Source organism: Cephus cinctus, unplaced genomic scaffold (genome assembly GCF_000341935.2).
Source record: "Cephus cinctus unplaced genomic scaffold, Ccin1 Ccin1_scaffold0087, whole genome shotgun sequence".
NCBI lineage: Eukaryota > Metazoa > Arthropoda > Insecta > Hymenoptera > Cephidae > Cephus > Cephus cinctus.
The window spans coordinates 373,289-390,272 of NW_014332826.1; the positions used below are offsets into that span (position 1 = coordinate 373,289).

General features: G+C 35.2%; 3 protein-coding genes across 15 annotated transcripts in view; 2 read left to right on the forward strand and 1 right to left on the reverse strand.

Moving 5' to 3' along the window:
• The first annotated feature begins 1,563 nt into the window (after positions 1-1,563).
• Positions 1,564-3,879, forward strand: LOC107273218 (ADP-ribosylation factor-like protein 3). The gene is made up of 4 exons (XM_015751172.2): positions 1,564-1,996; positions 2,463-2,646; positions 2,726-2,907; positions 3,084-3,879. The coding sequence occupies exons 1-4, from the start codon at positions 1,856-1,858 to the stop codon at positions 3,288-3,290; spliced, it is 714 nt and encodes a 237-aa protein (XP_015606658.1). The 5' UTR covers positions 1,564-1,855; the 3' UTR covers positions 3,291-3,879.
• Positions 3,880-3,949: 70 nt separating this feature from the next.
• On the reverse strand, positions 3,950-5,641 carry LOC107273211. Its single transcript, XM_015751159.2, has 3 exons — positions 5,272-5,641; positions 4,852-5,176; positions 3,950-4,767 (listed from the first exon to the last, which is right to left on the reverse strand). The coding sequence occupies exons 1-3, from the start codon at positions 5,370-5,372 to the stop codon at positions 4,051-4,053; spliced, it is 1,143 nt and encodes a 380-aa protein (XP_015606645.1). The 5' UTR covers positions 5,373-5,641; the 3' UTR covers positions 3,950-4,050.
• Positions 5,642-6,075: 434 nt separating this feature from the next.
• Positions 6,076-16,984, forward strand: part of LOC107272351 (prolactin-releasing peptide receptor) — a 38,395-nt gene continuing 27,486 nt past the window's right edge. For 3 of the 13 annotated variants that reach the window (XR_003061295.1, XM_015749449.2, XM_025089933.1), the window contains exons 1-2: positions 7,111-8,601; positions 16,558-16,737. Coding sequence is in view for 12 of the 13 variants with exons in the window: in XM_015749449.2 (XP_015604935.1) it covers positions 8,215-8,601; positions 16,558-16,737 (567 nt within the window). In the remaining variant the exon portion in view is untranslated. Of the gene's footprint in view, positions 6,422-7,110; positions 8,602-13,397; positions 13,420-16,557; positions 16,738-16,984 lie in introns of those variants that run through there. The other 10 variants (XM_025089923.1, XM_025089930.1, XM_025089903.1 and 7 more) reach the window with 10 other exon arrangements.

Here is a 16,984-nt window from a genome sequence, read left to right on the forward strand (position 1 = left end):
ATTGTTGGTTTGTTTCTGTCGCTAATCGTACCAGTGATACACAGCATAAAAAGTATAACCACTTGCAGCATAGATAAGGGGTCGTTGTAGTTGCGTTGAACGCATTCATAACATCAAACAGGGTAATAAAAGTCAGCCCTATCCCCGGTCTAGGGGTGGTACAGGAGTAGGGGAACAGGGAGAATCAAAAAGCGACGAGAGGACGGACCGATATTGTCAGGCAACAGTAGCGTAGGATAGGATACAATTTTAGTAACAGATTCAATTTTGCCAAGTGAAAAGTTTTGCATTTCAATTTTAACTGATAGAATTCAATATTGCAAGAGCGAAGGACATCCTTCAGAGAATAACGCTTGCTTGTGTATCTTTGTATTTACCGGGACAACAAATTGTTAGATTGATGAAAACAGTGCCAAATAAAAAAAATCGTGAGGACAGTTTTCTGTGAAAATTTGTTAAATAATTAGAAACATTTTTTTCTGTAAGGTCATTAAATATAATTGGTATTCCGTATTTTCGTAATATTAAGCACTTGAAATTTTGGTAATTTCGACAGTAGGTGTAGCTGCGCCTATGACCGAGGCACCTAAGCGTCGCAAATATGTTAGCAGCCAGTTAGAGGGATTATATATAGCTAGCAGCCCGTTATAGCGATGTCCTCGAACATCATCCCCCTTGTCATCATCCACTAGCCATACCCCAGTCAAGTGGGTCCTCCTACTTAAATACCGTAGAAAGGTCGGAAGGGTGGAAAAGAATCGCAACTATTTCATTTGGGGCAGATTAGACAGATTAGCGACCGACGACACGCGACCCAAGTCTTTAGGAATCGAGTCGACACTTGCAGTTCTTTTGAACTTCATTTTTTATCAGTTATTTGTCGCAAAGGACAAACTATATTTTAGAGTAAAATGACGTAGTCTAACGAAGGAGATACGATTTAAGCAATTTCTGTTAAACTAACAAGAATCACCAATCCATTGACGTATAGTATGGACTATGTGATCCCTGCTTCAAATCCTTTGAAAATGTAACCGTCCAAATAAACAAAGAGGAAATGAGGTGGCGGTCAATCGCTCTCCTTTTCGAATCCTCCTATTGGCTACTTTCTTTATACTTTTGTATTCCGGCTGCTGGTTAGAAAGAGACAGGGCTTGGCCATCACCAGTAGCTATCTTTATCATTTAGCCAATCATTTTTCCTATGTCTATGCGTAGTCCATAATGTACGTCGATGCGCCAATCAGTATCCGTCTGAGTCTAATCCTTTTGAGGATGAAAGGGTTATATGGAAAATCGGATTTAACCTTTCGCCCCTTTGACCCTTATCATCGTAATGATGGAGAGAAGATACAGTTATTAATACTGCATAGTATTTTAAGGGTCTTGTAATTTTCTCTGTACGAAGTTGTAATTAAAATTAATACGCTAAATAGTGCTCTGTGATGAACAGCTTAAAACTTTGTGATCGAAGTGTGCGACAAATGCGCAACTGTGAATTCGTGCACACAAGGATCAAAATGAAAGCAAGGAGCGAAGGTTGTTTGAATAGAATATAGAAATCGTTTCCTTCAAGTAGAGAATGGAGTGTGTGAGTGTCGCAATTTGAACTACACTTACTGGTACCTCTGCTGCTACATACAAAACTGGCCACATCGCCGCCACCTGTAAAGTTTTAGTAATGGACGAATGTTAATCGCAGCAGCCTGCGCATTGAACACTGATCCCACATGTCAAGAAGACGCTAGGCGACTGCGCGTGTTGTCTGTCACGCGGAGTTAAACAAATAAGGGAAAATATTACTTTCCCGTTTACAAATACATTTGTGAGAGGCTGAAGAAGAGGCTAAAGAAAGAATGGTTATGAACATGCCACGCTATGGCAAGAAGACTATGTTTTGTGTCGGCTGTGCCTGCGTCGGTGCATATGTTGCCTATCAATATTGGAGAAGAAGAGAACTTAAGTCGATTGACGAAGGTTTTGAAGAAGTTTCCAAGGTTAGAATTTTTGAATTTTTAACAAACTTTATGCAACTTTATACTTTACCTTTTTTGGTTATTTTGAGTATTACCTGTAATTTTGACCGTGTGTGTTTAATCATTCTTTTGTTGTTTCATGCATTGTTTCCGACTGGTTAGATTTTTAGATGCTGTTTTAATGATTTATCATTGTGGCTATTATTATTTTTATTTACTTGTAAATTTCTATGTGCTTGGTATAGGGAACTATTCAACTCATTATATCCATCTGTTGAACTGATAGTGATCTGCATCGCTATATTACACTTGGAGCTTTATTGATGTCTGTTAGGGTCTTGCTTCTTTAGGTATATTTAATTTGCTTGAATTTAAGACGTAACTTTTTGTTTAGCTATCTTGGTTTACCTGTTTCCTCCTTAATTAATTGCCTTGTGTTGTCAGTCTCCAAAAGATTAAGTAGCCTTCAATTTTGGGAATTATTCAGATTGATGACAGCAACGAGAGAAGGGTACTCCTATTGGGTTTGGATGGTGCAGGAAAGACCTCCGTAATGAATCAAGCAATTGCAGCTGCTAATGGGACTTCGTACATTGTTCCTACAGCTTCGACTCATGGTTTCCGTGTCTTTAGATTACAGAATGGACCCTATGTCTTTGATATTTGGGAAAGTACGTTATTCTATGCTCTTCTTTGATTTAACATGATTTTATATCATTATCTTCACTATGGTTCGTTATCCACTCGTAGTTGGGGGTGCAGAGGATACAAGAAAATATTGGAGTCACTTTCTTCAAGACACAGATCTTTTGGTATTTATGGTGGATGCATCTGATACAAACAAACTATCAGTTGCGGTTTCTGCACTAAAGCAGCTGTTGGGAGATTCTAGAATGGATACTGTACCGATTTTGGTGATTGCAAATAAGCAGGTAAATTTACAAGCAATTTTTCATCTATTGTACATACTTTCATACATCTTTTCAATAGATCGTAGTGTTAATAAACTTGTTTTTATTTTATTTTATTGAATATATATGGTTAAAATGGTTTTAATACTCAGATGAAAGGAAGGTACATTTATATGTTCAACAATAAATTTTCCTAGGACTCTCCAAATGCTTTGAGACCTGATCAGGTCAAAGAAGCACTTGACTTACGTAGTATTCCTGCCAATAAGCACAAGATTGAAGTGATTGGTTGTCAGACTCGTCCATTACCAGAAGTTTCACAGGATGTGAACGAGCACAGTTGGCATCATCCTTCAGTGGACGTTGTAAGGAAGAAAATATTCGCGATGGCTGTTTCATCCTAAGCTAGCACTAATATTTAATAGGGTTTGACCCCACCAGAGAGGACAGAGGATATTCCACTAATATATTGTGAAAAGGATGAAAGAATTATTAAGTGAATTATTGGTATTCTTTGTAAGGCAATAAAATCGAGGATAACGATAGAGAAGAAATATTTCCAGAAAACTCGTGAAAATTGTGCATGAAAAATTTATTACACCTTTTTAAAACACTAGATTTATTAACATTATCGAATAAGGCAGAGTAATCCAGTTGAAACATGAATGTCGTCTGTTATACTGTTGAGTTGCTGTCATTTTTTTTTAATTTTTCCCTTTTTTTTTTAATAACCAGTATTACTCTATTTTCTACTATTTTATAAGCATTACGGATATATCGCCAAGAATAGATTTTTTTATCTCAACGCAAACCTGTGGAGTGTATTTTAGCAAATACCTGTATATTAAAGTACGGCTGTAAAATTCTTTGCAAGCCTCAAACGGACAGTACAATTTAATTGTTTCCCTCTATGGTAATGTGTAAATTTAGAAAATGGTGCCATATCAGTGTAATGTTACTATTCCGATACATTAAAATTTCTTTAAAAAGTTACGTTTATATAATCATTTTCTTAAGAATAATATTGTCCTAAGGTTACATGTGTAAAAAATAAAAGTTATAGTAATGATGATAATCATTTTATCAATGTAAGTCAACATATTTACAATATTTCCAACATACCCGCAGTATACGGACTCAATTACAAAATATTTTCTTTGAATGTTAATCACTCTCTTCGTTACTGTCTGTAACGAATTCACCATCATCCAAAATATCATCATCGGACAACCCCTCTTCACTCATGTCACTTAAACCCACGAATCCCGTTTCATCATCGTCACCTTCAAATTCCTCTTCAGTGTCACTTTCACTAAAACACATTTTTTTCAGAGTTTCCATTCGCTTATTATTTTTGGTTGTTTTATTCTCTACTTTGTCAGTATGAAAGCTATCCTTTGCTTCACGTTTCTGTGTTATACTTTTATCGATGATACTCCCTGACTTTAATTTTTTATTATTTAATCCACTTTCATTTTCATCATCAGATTCATTGTCTGAGAATAACTTCAATTTCTTTTGCGAATCATTTTGAGTGACATCTACAATAACATTTTTTGTTGTTTCATTGTTTTCACATGGAATTTCTTCAGGTTCTTCTTCGATATTATGGTCTATATCGTCGCCATTAATAGATTCTACTTCCCAGAGAGGTTTTTTTGTTTTCTGTTTTGGTTTTTTCGGAATACAATGCTTCTGAATATTTTCCAATGCAATTTTGCGTCTTGTTTCTTCCAAAGGCTCAGGATCATCCAAGACTATTTCACCCCTTTTCAGTAAATACTCAGCATACTGCTCAGGAATACCTTTAAATCTATTTATTTTTGATCGTATTTGGCGCCAAGTCAATTGGTAGTAATTTTTCCGATCTCTCACCATTGCCTATACAAACAATTTGTACAAATGTTTAAAAAATTTACAGATATGTAAGGGATATTGGTAAAATTTATAAATCAGTTTAGTTACCTTATAGTTATCACCATACTTGTCCATCATATATGTGGCGAATTGAACTTCATTTTTAGGCAATTTAAACAAGCATACTCTGGGAGCTTTTGCTTCAGACTCAAGTTTCTCTGCAACATGAATCTTTGCAGGTGGACCCTTCTTCATTTCTTCATCATCATCTTCATCATGCTCTGTATCTTTAAATTTATCTTTAACACTGTTTATGAGTTCCCGTTTTGTATTAGGTATCTTTAATATTTCATTTGGATTATACGCCAAGCCCATTTCGCCTAAATTACTCCGTGTTGATTTTTTTACTTCCCAGGCTTCTTTTATTTCCTCACTTCAAAGAATAATGAAAAGAATTTCAGTAATGAATTCTTACAATTTAAATACTTATACAGCATGGTCATCAAGTAACAGGTTAAAATGACTTACCATCCTATTGCAGGTAACTTTCGTAACTTATTCCGTAATCTTTTACGGTTTACATTTACTCGAAACTTCTTCCTACGTTTAACTTTCCTTACTTTCGTCATTTTTCAGTGAATATAATGAATAAACAAAATTTGCTAAAACCACGTGTATACTACACAAAGCTTCCTTCCTTCCTTTCCTTATGGCTGACTCCTCCAATGAGAAGATATACCAGAACTACACAAAGCTGAGAAGGGAAATGTTCTGAAATGCTCCAGAGATGAGTAGGGAGATGCACAATGCTACGATTTTAGGCAGAGATCAGTAGGGAGATGCACAACGCTACGGTTTTAGGCGACAGAGATGAGTGGGGAGATGTACAACGCTCCGGTTTTAGGCGATACCAAAAGCATGGCGCTGAATCATAGCGGCGAGTCTGGAAGCACGAGTTTGTGATCATCGCCTCTGTCGACAAAGCATATCGCGTCGTAGCCGAGCTAAGCGTGAACGCGAACGCGTAGCTTGGTGGACAGAGGCTCTCCGCTACTTACCGCTGATTTCGAGAGCAACCCTTCGAACGATATCGCTCATCAGATATTGCCCAAATATTTTTTTTCCTTTGTAATCTCAAGTCCGAGCGCACTGTGTAAGATCGATAAGACAAACGCCAGCACCTCATGCCTTCCTGCAGGAAGAAGATCAAAAACAGATCAAAGTGAAATTAATATATATTAATAAGTTCATATTCTGAATTATAAAAATAATGAATGCAAATAATAAATTTATGTATTAATCTTTTAAACTCGATTGTCCCTTCTCAAGCACTAAAGTATATAGAAAATGGGAAAATACCGAGCGCGAAAGGTCTAAGGAATATTGGAAGTACTGAAAATTGCAAAATTTATCAGAGCGTAGACTGGTTGTGCACGATCCGGGGAATGGAGAGCACCTAAGTGGGTAGTGGTCACTAATGATTGTGGTCCAAGAATCAGGCCACAGTTTGAAGTTGTGCAGGCAAAAAATTCAACATTCTGATATCATTTCATGGCCATCGCGAAATACATGAGAATACCTGATCCATAACGGGAAAGACTGAAGGAAGGAAATGCCTGATCTACTTATCTTCAGTGAACGACGATACAACCGGGATCTGCCGTTGTACCAACTACAGGTAATATATTTTATTTTCTCGATAAAGTCAATTTTTGTTGGTAACCTAACAACGGAGCACTAATCCACATTTATGTTCACCAAACGGACTCGAGAGAGCGTTTTCACCTTTTCCCAAGCTATAGGCGAATTTAGTGTACAGCAGACCGTTGCTATGTAAAATCCTTAATTTTATTCAATTTGAAGAATGTCTTTCATTTACAGACTACATAATTCAAACGATTCATTTCCTCAGCCTCGAAATCCCTTTTTTCCTATGAAAGTATTCTTGAAGAAATGTAAGTTAACATTTCGCTGAACATACATATAGCAATATTTAAACAAATCAGTCATTTTTCCTGGAATCAACTTTTATTGTCACAAGGGCTAGACAATTCGTCAGAGTTCTAAAATCAAATCACGTGAAATTAAATTAATTGAAAATTGTTTAATTACCCTATTACATACAATACATAATGTTACGTCACCAAACAATTTGGCAGAATAATTATTTCAATGAAAAAAAAATATACAAATATCGCGAATCAATAGGGTGTAACTCAAGAGACGAACGTGATAAGATATTAACGTTTATATTCATTATTTGGCATTATACACCCTGAGTTTGCGCGATAAACACCGTCGCGACGCCGTCTACGCTGACGACCACCGTCACCATCGACAACGCACCAGTACTAGCCGCGACTTTCGCGACGCAAGCAGAGTCTTTGTCTTCTTTCTGCTTCCTTCTCTTTGCTCTGTTCAGTTTATTTTTTCCCCGAAGGAGTGGCGCGTGGATTTATTATAGTCCGCAACGGACCCCAAAGAAATAATACAAAATATATATCAAAACTAATATTCTAGTCAAATGCAAATCGCAAGTTTTCAACATACCCAAAGAGCTTTCGTGTAATGTCAAGTCGTAATGAATATTTTTTACGTTCCTTGCCACAAGTCACATTTGAAGGATATTTACTAATTTTCCCCAAAAAATGTTAACCGATAAATTCTAGAAGAATTTGGAATCCCTATTTAAATTACGAGAGGCTCTGGACGATAAAAAATATTTATATTTCATGCATTTATGGTAGTATCGATATTCGGGTATTTATTTGTAACTGTAGTACAATTGCATAATAATTCGCACCATCGTGCTGGGCGCAGGAGGATGCAATTAGGCGTGTGACAATTGACAATTTTTTTTTTACACGTATTAATGTCGACCGATTGAGTTACACGGTTCAGCTATAATTCGCTTCGACAAAATTGCCTATCGATCACGGGCAACGTTAAAACGTCAGTTTCAATGCATCGTAATCATATTATTATATATTGCAATTTATAAATGCATTTATTCATAGCTTGATCAATTTTACTCGATTCTGTTTACACTTACTCTCCGCGACAGTAATGGATCTTGGTAATATTTGTGACCGGGCGATAAAGCACGTTATGAAAAATACGTATCATTAGTAAAGCGTGAATAAGTAAGAAACAGCAGTTTTCATCAGTTACAGTTTGTCCTTGTAAGAGTGAATTATTCCAAGAAATGCATGTACGCAATATTTGATTCTTCTTCGAATTAAATGAATATCGTAAAAATACTTTGCAGTGCTAATACAATATTATTAATTATATGCTACGTTAATACAGTTTTTAATCGCTGCTCTACGCAAGAACGAAATTTAGTATAATTCAACAAGGACAAGAATAGTTTGATAATTTTAAGTATAACTTTAAAAAAAAAAAACAGTGAAATACGTACTGCTTAAAAAAATGAAGTGAAGTTTTTGTGAAATCAAACAAAAATCAATAATGAAGATGCAAGTAACGCGCGAAGACATTGATGGCATCCCTACTCAGTGGTTGCAGACTGTTGCGAATTATCTTATGGGATTTCGCAATGATACGGTGGTGGATTTTTCTCAGCCTCATTTAAGACCATCAGTAATTGGCATATATCCGCTCTTCATACTCATGTATGCTATACTAATTCTGGCAGGAACTTTGATGAACTTTGCCATGGTCTATCATATCGTGAAGTATCGTTTCTACAGAGATCCAACTTATGCCTTTCTGATCAACCTGGCAATTTCCGATGTGGTTAAGTGCATCTTTGTTCTACCTATGACACTGACTGTTCTTCTTCTGCAGAATTGGATATTCGGCAAATTTCTTTGCTACTTTCTACCCATGCTGCAGGCATGTATTTTTTTACTAATAAATTTACGAGGTGTCAATAATCGGTCCAATGCACCTAGATGCATTTGAATCAGTGTCGAACTATACATAATTGGTTTAGACTATACCACTGTAGATGCTGTTACATATGGGAATGGTAATGCAACTTTTTAAAAAATAATCAGATGTGAACGTATAGAGAAAAGAAATTTTGACAAAAGTTTTTTTTTACGTAATATGCATATAGTGTGCGAATAGTAGTTGTTTTTATTTTATGGGGGTTAGGGGGTAGAGTTGTTTGTGCAGAGGGAATACGTTTTCCATTGTATTAATTAAATTTATTCCGTCCTTCTCGAAACTCCATGAATATTATTGTAGTTCACTGATAAGGTTTTACCTACTATCCGATACCGTTATATAAACTTGGGATTTTATTTTTTTTTCAGAAGAAATCTACTTATCATAAAGTAAGCCATTTCACGTTTCAAAATCGAATAAATTCAGATACAACCCCCCTCTCACCCCCCCATGACACTTCCACCCTTTACGTATTTGTCTCGCCTGAATTATCTGGACGATATTCGAAAAAGCAATTCTTTTGGATTCCCATGGAAAACTGACAGTTCCATATAAAATGATAGCACCGATTTATTTTGAAACTAAGCTCGTGCTTGACAATAATCGCAAGAAATACGACACTTGAAATATTTCAAACAAAAATCTTATAACCTTGTAAGTGTGTAGATCAGAATTTCATAGAAAGTTGAAAAAAAATATGTAAGTAATAAGTTAATAATAATTAAAAATTATAAGGGTAATAACACTTGTGAAAGTAATAATCCTTCTTATAAAAAAGCATTCAATGTTTAATCATATTTTATTATTTTCAACAAAATCTTCTTATCACCCCAGTTTGTCGCTGTGAAGCATATAGGGTGGGTATGAAAATAGATAAAGGATTCGTAAAAACGTTCAAAGTTCAAGAACGTCAAATAGCACAAGTAATCGACTATAGTCATTCCAAGTGAAGTTTCATTCAAAGTAATTTTCCTCTTTATAATGACACAGTGCTTATATGGCATGTACTTCCTCTAACAAATATAATACATATGTATAACCTCATGCATACAGGATAGCTACGGAGATAAATCTCTCTAATACACTTTAGGTCACGTATCCATTTTCCTCTCGTGTACCCTTCCTGCCAAAGACCTATGCTCAAGTCATAAGAATGTAAAAGTAAGTTTGTTACTTTATCTTATGAAAAATAAACTGTTTTTGTAAATAGATTACATGAAAAGTGTAATTTGATTGAAAAATTTATAAGAAAGTAAAATCAAACGAATGACAAAGTTCGTGAACAACACTCAGTTCCATCAAGTTCAATTACCTGTTAAACAGAGTTTTCTGTCATTTCCGGGTTAATTCATAATTCGTACCGGTTCCCAAATTTTCCAACCTGAAAGTACGAGGTAATGACTGTTTAAAATTGTGGCTATTCTTTGTTAAGACAAAGCGCAGTAAAAAAATTAAACGCAGTGCGGCAATGGGGAACAATGGTCCAAAATTTTATTATAAATTAGCACCGTTACACTATAAAGTGTAAAGTCAATATTTCTCGCTAGTCTATGTCAGTCCATAACAAATAATTCAGACGAAATAACTACGTGACGCCGAGAGCAACAAGAAAGTTCTGAAACGTCGTTTCGAAAAAAAAAACAGCGACGTGTCCTTGAGAGCTTCTTGGGAGATACGACAATTCCTTCCACTTCGAGTATAAAGACTCAAATTATATATATATATATATATATAAGAAAATCTACGGAGGACATTTGCCATTTCAAATTTTAAGTCAAATAGCACTTCGCGACTTGCGAGAGAAGTCAATTATTCAAATTTTAAGACAGCGATTTCGGGCACTTTACGAAAAGTTTTTTATATTTTTTGGAACATTGGGTCATTGAATTTCGTATGTTTATCTGCACCGTAAATATATACTATTTGAAAGATTAAGGATTACCTGCTGATAAGTTAAAGTGGGTCAATCGTGCCTGAGATTTATTATTGCAAGATGAGAAAGAAATTTGCAAATATTCCTAACCTAATCTAACCCCTGATAGACACTTCTTTTTCGATCTTGAAATATGTCATCGCTCTTAACTCTTTGTTAGGGATGTGGTCTAGAATCGCCAACCATTTTTCTTTTACACGGCAATAATTTGTGTCAGGACCTATGCCCGTGTATATCTTATCCGAACTATGCTTTTCTTTTCATTAAACAGCCATTTCTAGAGTGCTTTTTCTAGTAGCTCTCACGACCTTTGTATAACGATTTCTCATGAGTCATGACTATGTAAAGATAGCAACGTACCTATGCAAAAGCAAAAAAACTTGAACTGATTTAACATCTGCATACTCAAAAAGTATACATATTGTATCTCGTAAAATATATGTAACTTGAATTCGTCTTTAAAATATTATCTGCGCCTTTCATTCAATGGAGCTGTTATGTTATGTATCACTTTTTACAATATGTTTTCCTTTTAACTGTTCAAACAATTTCTACATTCTGACACGGTTATAGTATTTCATGTGTAATTAATAGTAATTCCAATTCCAATTGTAGGCATATTATATTTGATATATACATACTGATTGTCATGTTTTCCGACCTAATTAACGTAATCGGTCTATTGTTCATGTGCTGTCGAATAATGGGTATGATGTCTGAATCTTTATGTATTGTTTGAGTTGCTGTAATTTGTACCATGAAATTCCATTACGTAATGCCCTTATTACGGCTATACTGTATTATTTGCATTGTAGTGAAATTTCGTAAAATACTGCGGCTTGAGTATCTATATTTATCACTTGGGCCTATATCACTCTACCTATTGATCGAGTGTATGTAGAATAGTGGGTAAGAACGATATATCAAGAAATTCGAAATAGAGTTGGTTAGACTTAAAAAAAAAATGATTAGTAACAATGCTGATGTCACTCCAGTAGAGTAACACGCTCGTTTCCACAAAAGGGATAAAAAGTAACCAATATGGCAGTGCTTCTACTTAAATATTTGAAGTTTGTGGATGAAATCTTTTTATATTCTTAATAAGTCCATTTTTCGGCAACAGAGTTGTAGGAGAAGGGTGTGAAATCAGAAAATGGGATGGAGGAAGAAAGTTTCATTACAGACGTGTAAGCTAGGTGAGAGGGAAGGAATTTGAGGGACGGCAAAGGGGTGAAAAGAAAAGGACCGAAGAGACAGCTCGGAAATGACCTAAAAAAGGGAAAAAAAGAAATATGACGAGAAAGGGTTGAAAATGGTAGGAAAAGATAGTATCAAATGTACTCCCATCTCGCTTATTTCCCTGAGTTCATTTCAGCTCCTTTCCTTCTCTGCAAAGGAGGTATGATTAGTCCGCGGTCCAGGTAGGAGACCCGGGGGAAATACCCTAATCAAGAGATAAGGATTATATGATAACGAAGCGAGTAGGAAAAATCATTGTTACAAAGTACAGAAGACGCGTACAAAGCGTCCGGACCGAACCGTCCGCGCTTTAAAATACGGACAATCGACGTCCAGTCTTCACGTTCGCCAGAGTATAGCTTCGTCTTACAGAAAGAACAAATTGCTATGACGCAGGGAGAAGTGGAGTTCGATGGGGAATTTTTTAGCCTGTGATCTGTTTTAATCGCAAATACAAGACGTTTGATCATAACGAGTGAAAAGCAGTCCCATGAAATAATACAAGACATGCGCCTAGGTCCTTTCTTATTGTTAGGTTACCGCAATCAGAGGATCACGTCCTGAGATACCCAACGATGCCCAGCGGGAACTGCTGGGAGGACCCGAATGATCCTATTTGCTGGCACAACTTTCTTCACTTCCTGCAAAGTAAATTCAAAGTGGGTTAAGCGTAAGGGCCACGTCAGCTGTCTCCGGCATAGCCTCTCAGCCATTGATCCCCGAAATGTCTCCACCGGAGGATGACTATTATATAGTACATGTTCCAAAATCCAACCATTGGGTTGAGTTATAAATAAATTTTGATATAGGTAAATGAGTTATATTTCTAAAATTTAACTCATTTATTACTCAATTTAATAGAATCCAAGTAAACATAACTAAGGGATATTCTCGAACAGATGGGACTTTGTCCGGAACCAACGGACTATCCCTCACGTCCTCCGGATGAGCAAACAGGATCCTCGTTGCCTACGTTAAGAACCAAATGGTTAGTTGACTTTGAAGTATCTGCAAACAAATTGATAAAGTTTACACGGATTGCATGTGAGAAGTTTGAGCTTTTCTAAAAAAATATGGGAAAAACATGAGTTGAAGGGAGTGATGAAATGAAGCATTTTCCAAAACTAATGAAATATTGAATCTGCTTTCAGCATTTTTTTTAAGTCCGTGATCCAGTGCAATATTGATTCAACTTATTTTAAATTGTATCATCATTCACGAACACCAACCAATAATTTCCTGAAGCAGTTATTATTATTATTCTTGAAGCAGTTATTATAGTCTATTTTTCCAACTGCGTCTTCATACTCGTCGATTGAAAACACCGATAGTCAATTAGTACCCGAATAAAGAACAACAATATTACAATCGAAACTTCGTTGAAATGTAACATGACTTTCTTTAATAAGGGAAATATCGATCTCTCATCTCAATCATCACCGTTAATACCTCCACGCGTGCGTGTATATTCTTTTATTGGATTTTCCCTAAATTTCATTAATCAAGTTACTTTCGTTAGGCATTACTCATAAAGCTCTATGAAGGCCGTGTTGAAATGAATTATATCATACAAACACATAGCCATGTTGGTAAATATTATATTTGCAATTTAACTACTCCGTACATATACGGGGTGTCTCATTCAAAGTGGATACCTCGTTTATTTCCATTACATACAACCGAAGATTGTTTAATAAATTCACTTCTGAATAACTTGGAAATGGCTGGATGGATTTTAGTCTGCAAAGTCTTAAAATATTAAGAAAAAAACGTGCTACATTTCCTTATAACAACAGAAAATAATGTTTCATTTTAAAAAAACCTGTAACGTGCTGTATCTCTAAATCAGAAGAATATTTGAAAAAATAATTCGGATGAAAAAACGATACCCTTAAAACCATACAACTTTTGTCCGAAACTTTTCCCCGTATCTTCGTTAGTAACAGAGATAATCAAACTGTGCACTTTCGTTGAGACACCCTGTGTATAATGTTTACAAAAAATAATACTCTTTGATCGCGTTCTACCTATTTCGATTCTAATTAAAACTCCAACAAACGATTAGTTTTAAGTTTCCACGATTAGTGTAATTAATGCTTTTTACTTCGACGAATCATGCTTAATTAAACTTTTAATTTCCCGATTGCTTTTACATTCTCTTTTCTTTTTTCCCGGGCAGCGCGTATTTCTTTTTTAAACAATTATATTGACTGGTTCTTTTTTACATACAAAGTCTCTAAGAAATCGTACAGCGAGAAAGAGGAAACTTTGATTTTTTTTTATACTTGTTTTTCTTACCGTCCATGATGCCTTCCCGTATACTATTACATTGAAATCGGTTAAAGATCCAGTCTGGTACTAACGTATTGATCCCATGCATATTTTGCCAGAGTCCTGGACAGGAAATTGGATTTGGTTAGAGATTTTTTAGTGTCCCGTTATCCCGTTGGTGTCATAGATGGTATATCAGATATATTTCAGAAAATTATATATCGTATCTGTAATAATTATAACGTATCTGTCCGTTGTGTCTCGTCCGATAATATTACCCCTCGTAATTGTATCAATGAACTTCAAATTACATAAGTGTCAAGTACCTACGTCGTAATTCGAAATGATCGTGTCAATTTGCACTTGGTATATGAATCTTAGCGTCTGATATTACGCGTGTAAATAACGTATGCTTATTTGCTATATCCATGCTGGGTTTAATAAGAATATTTTACTGTATTGTTCTTCGGAAATAATACATTTTTATATCCTTTCAAATTGCTCTCTTTTCAAATATCTGGACAAGCGGTCCTTTCACAGTCGGGATTTTATATTATCATTGATACGAGTTTCCTCGTTTAGTTACGAAAAGGATTTCGAGTTGCTAAGTGAAGCGATTTGTCTTGAAACGAACTAAGGTACAAATATAATACATTAAAGTTGTATATTCGTTGATCCGAACTTTCAGTACTCGTGCGACGAATTGCTCAATAATCTAAGTACCGGGTGTTTTAGAAATTCAATAAATTTTGTACTTTACGAAAAAGTATATTCTTTCAAATCACGTATCGTCATACGTACTACTACACCAAGACACAAGCTCACCATTGTTATAAATAACAGCAATATTATAGGCTTAGAACGACATTAATTCCAAGTGGAGTAGAGTTATCGGTATAACGGGTGAGACGAAAGTAGGATCGTGTTGCACTTCGTGATCAGGTGGCTTAGGGCGACTTTTAAAAATGACAGGAATCTCACGTACGTAAGAGTTTATAGTGGGAGCGGAGATGACCTAGATTTTTTTTAATCGACCTATATGCTTAATCTAGATCCTTTTTTATTCTACTTTCTGGGTACAACTGCAAAATGCATATGCTTTCTGTGCAAGCAGCAGTGATAAAAACAATATATATAGCGAAAAATAAAAATCGGCTGATAAGAGACACATTAAAGTTTACGGCAACATATGTAGAGTTCGGTGATTATAGCCAACACTGTGGCTGGCTCGTGTGATAATAGACATCACGTAATTAATTGTCGTTAATGGTCGAAGTTATTCAATTAGTAAATTGTATCCACCGACTATCCATACAAGCTTCAATTGAGACAAAGCAATTTCAGTTATTCTGATATGACCGTATGTATATATGTATATGTATGTACATATACATATGTATACTTATAAGATTATTCATCTGTCATGATAATTCATAGTCGTTCCACTAATTACTTGGTTAGTCAAGTTCGTGAATAACTGTAATCTGCAACTTTGTCGTGAGCAAATAAACGATTCAAATCTACTTCAAGTTGTTACGCAGTAAATCTTTTGCTGCTTAGCTAGCTGACTATTCAGGACTTTATGATCGACGCCACAAGTATATAACTACGTATACTTTCTAAAGTCTATGCTGTGTCTTATTGGTAACTAAACTTCAACTTAAATGCGACTGGTCATTTGGTACAATTATTGATACTAATTGTCGATAGATAGGGGAAAATGAAATAAGGATGGTCAGTCTGTTTTTCTATAAAGAGTAAACAATAAATTCATATTTATTCTGTGGTCTACTTATGCGCTAAAAATGTTGTGTTATTATAATTCGTTTTTCTTTAATTTTTATTATGGCTCAATTTACACATAGGCTGTTAATAATTTAATAAAAAATATCTTAATTATTACAATGGCTTTTAATCCAGAATGACTTAGCAGATACTTCATCTATATTCTATGCTAAGTGGTAATTACGTATAACGTAAACGGGATACAATTTTTTTTTTTTCTACCCGCCATTACATCCGTTTTTTTAATCTGATAAAGCAGCATCTCGGTGGCTATAAAAATATCGCATAACTTTTTCAGATGAAATACTTACCACTTTATCTTGCTACATCTAAAGTTATTTTATCACTAGTCAATATAACTTTACTGTATATTACACAGAAATAGTCGTGCAAGAATGGATACCAAAGTAGATGCTTTCAATTACTTTATATCTGTCCTTTATTTACTGGTGAGCATATATCTGTATACTGAGCATCCTGTGTACAATAAAACTTAATATAAAACTTACTGTTGAATTTCGAACTTTTGGTCGTTAATCCCACTGAAAATACGACGACTATACCAATTGGTACATAGATAAAAGAAACCAAAAAGAATGTATTGTTGAATAAAATATTTAAAAAAATTGAAATAAAATCTACAAATAAATATTAAAAATACATTATTTCAGGACATTCCACTTCACGTGTCCATGATGACCTACCTAATGATTGCTGGGGATAGATTTCGTTTACTCAGCGATCCAGGAAAGCCACGAATACCAGCATTCGTTTGCGCACTGGGTGCCTGGTTCTTCGCTATTTGCATTGTACTCCCATATCCAATCTACACAACGTATTTAGACTTGGAGGTAAGTCAATTGATTTCTGTCAATCATTATGTCTTTTGTTAACCCTTTCAACCTTCTCAACTTGCGAGACAATTTTCTACCTCACTCGTTTTCCATTCAAATCTTTCGCACAACGTGAGTCAAAGTCCTCAACAACTCTACCGAAAAATCGCATTTGCCAATGTTCACGGTAGAAAAATTCCAATGTATTTTATGCTTGATAAATATCTCAAAAGTCTCTATTCAACCAGATTCTTTCACCTAAGTA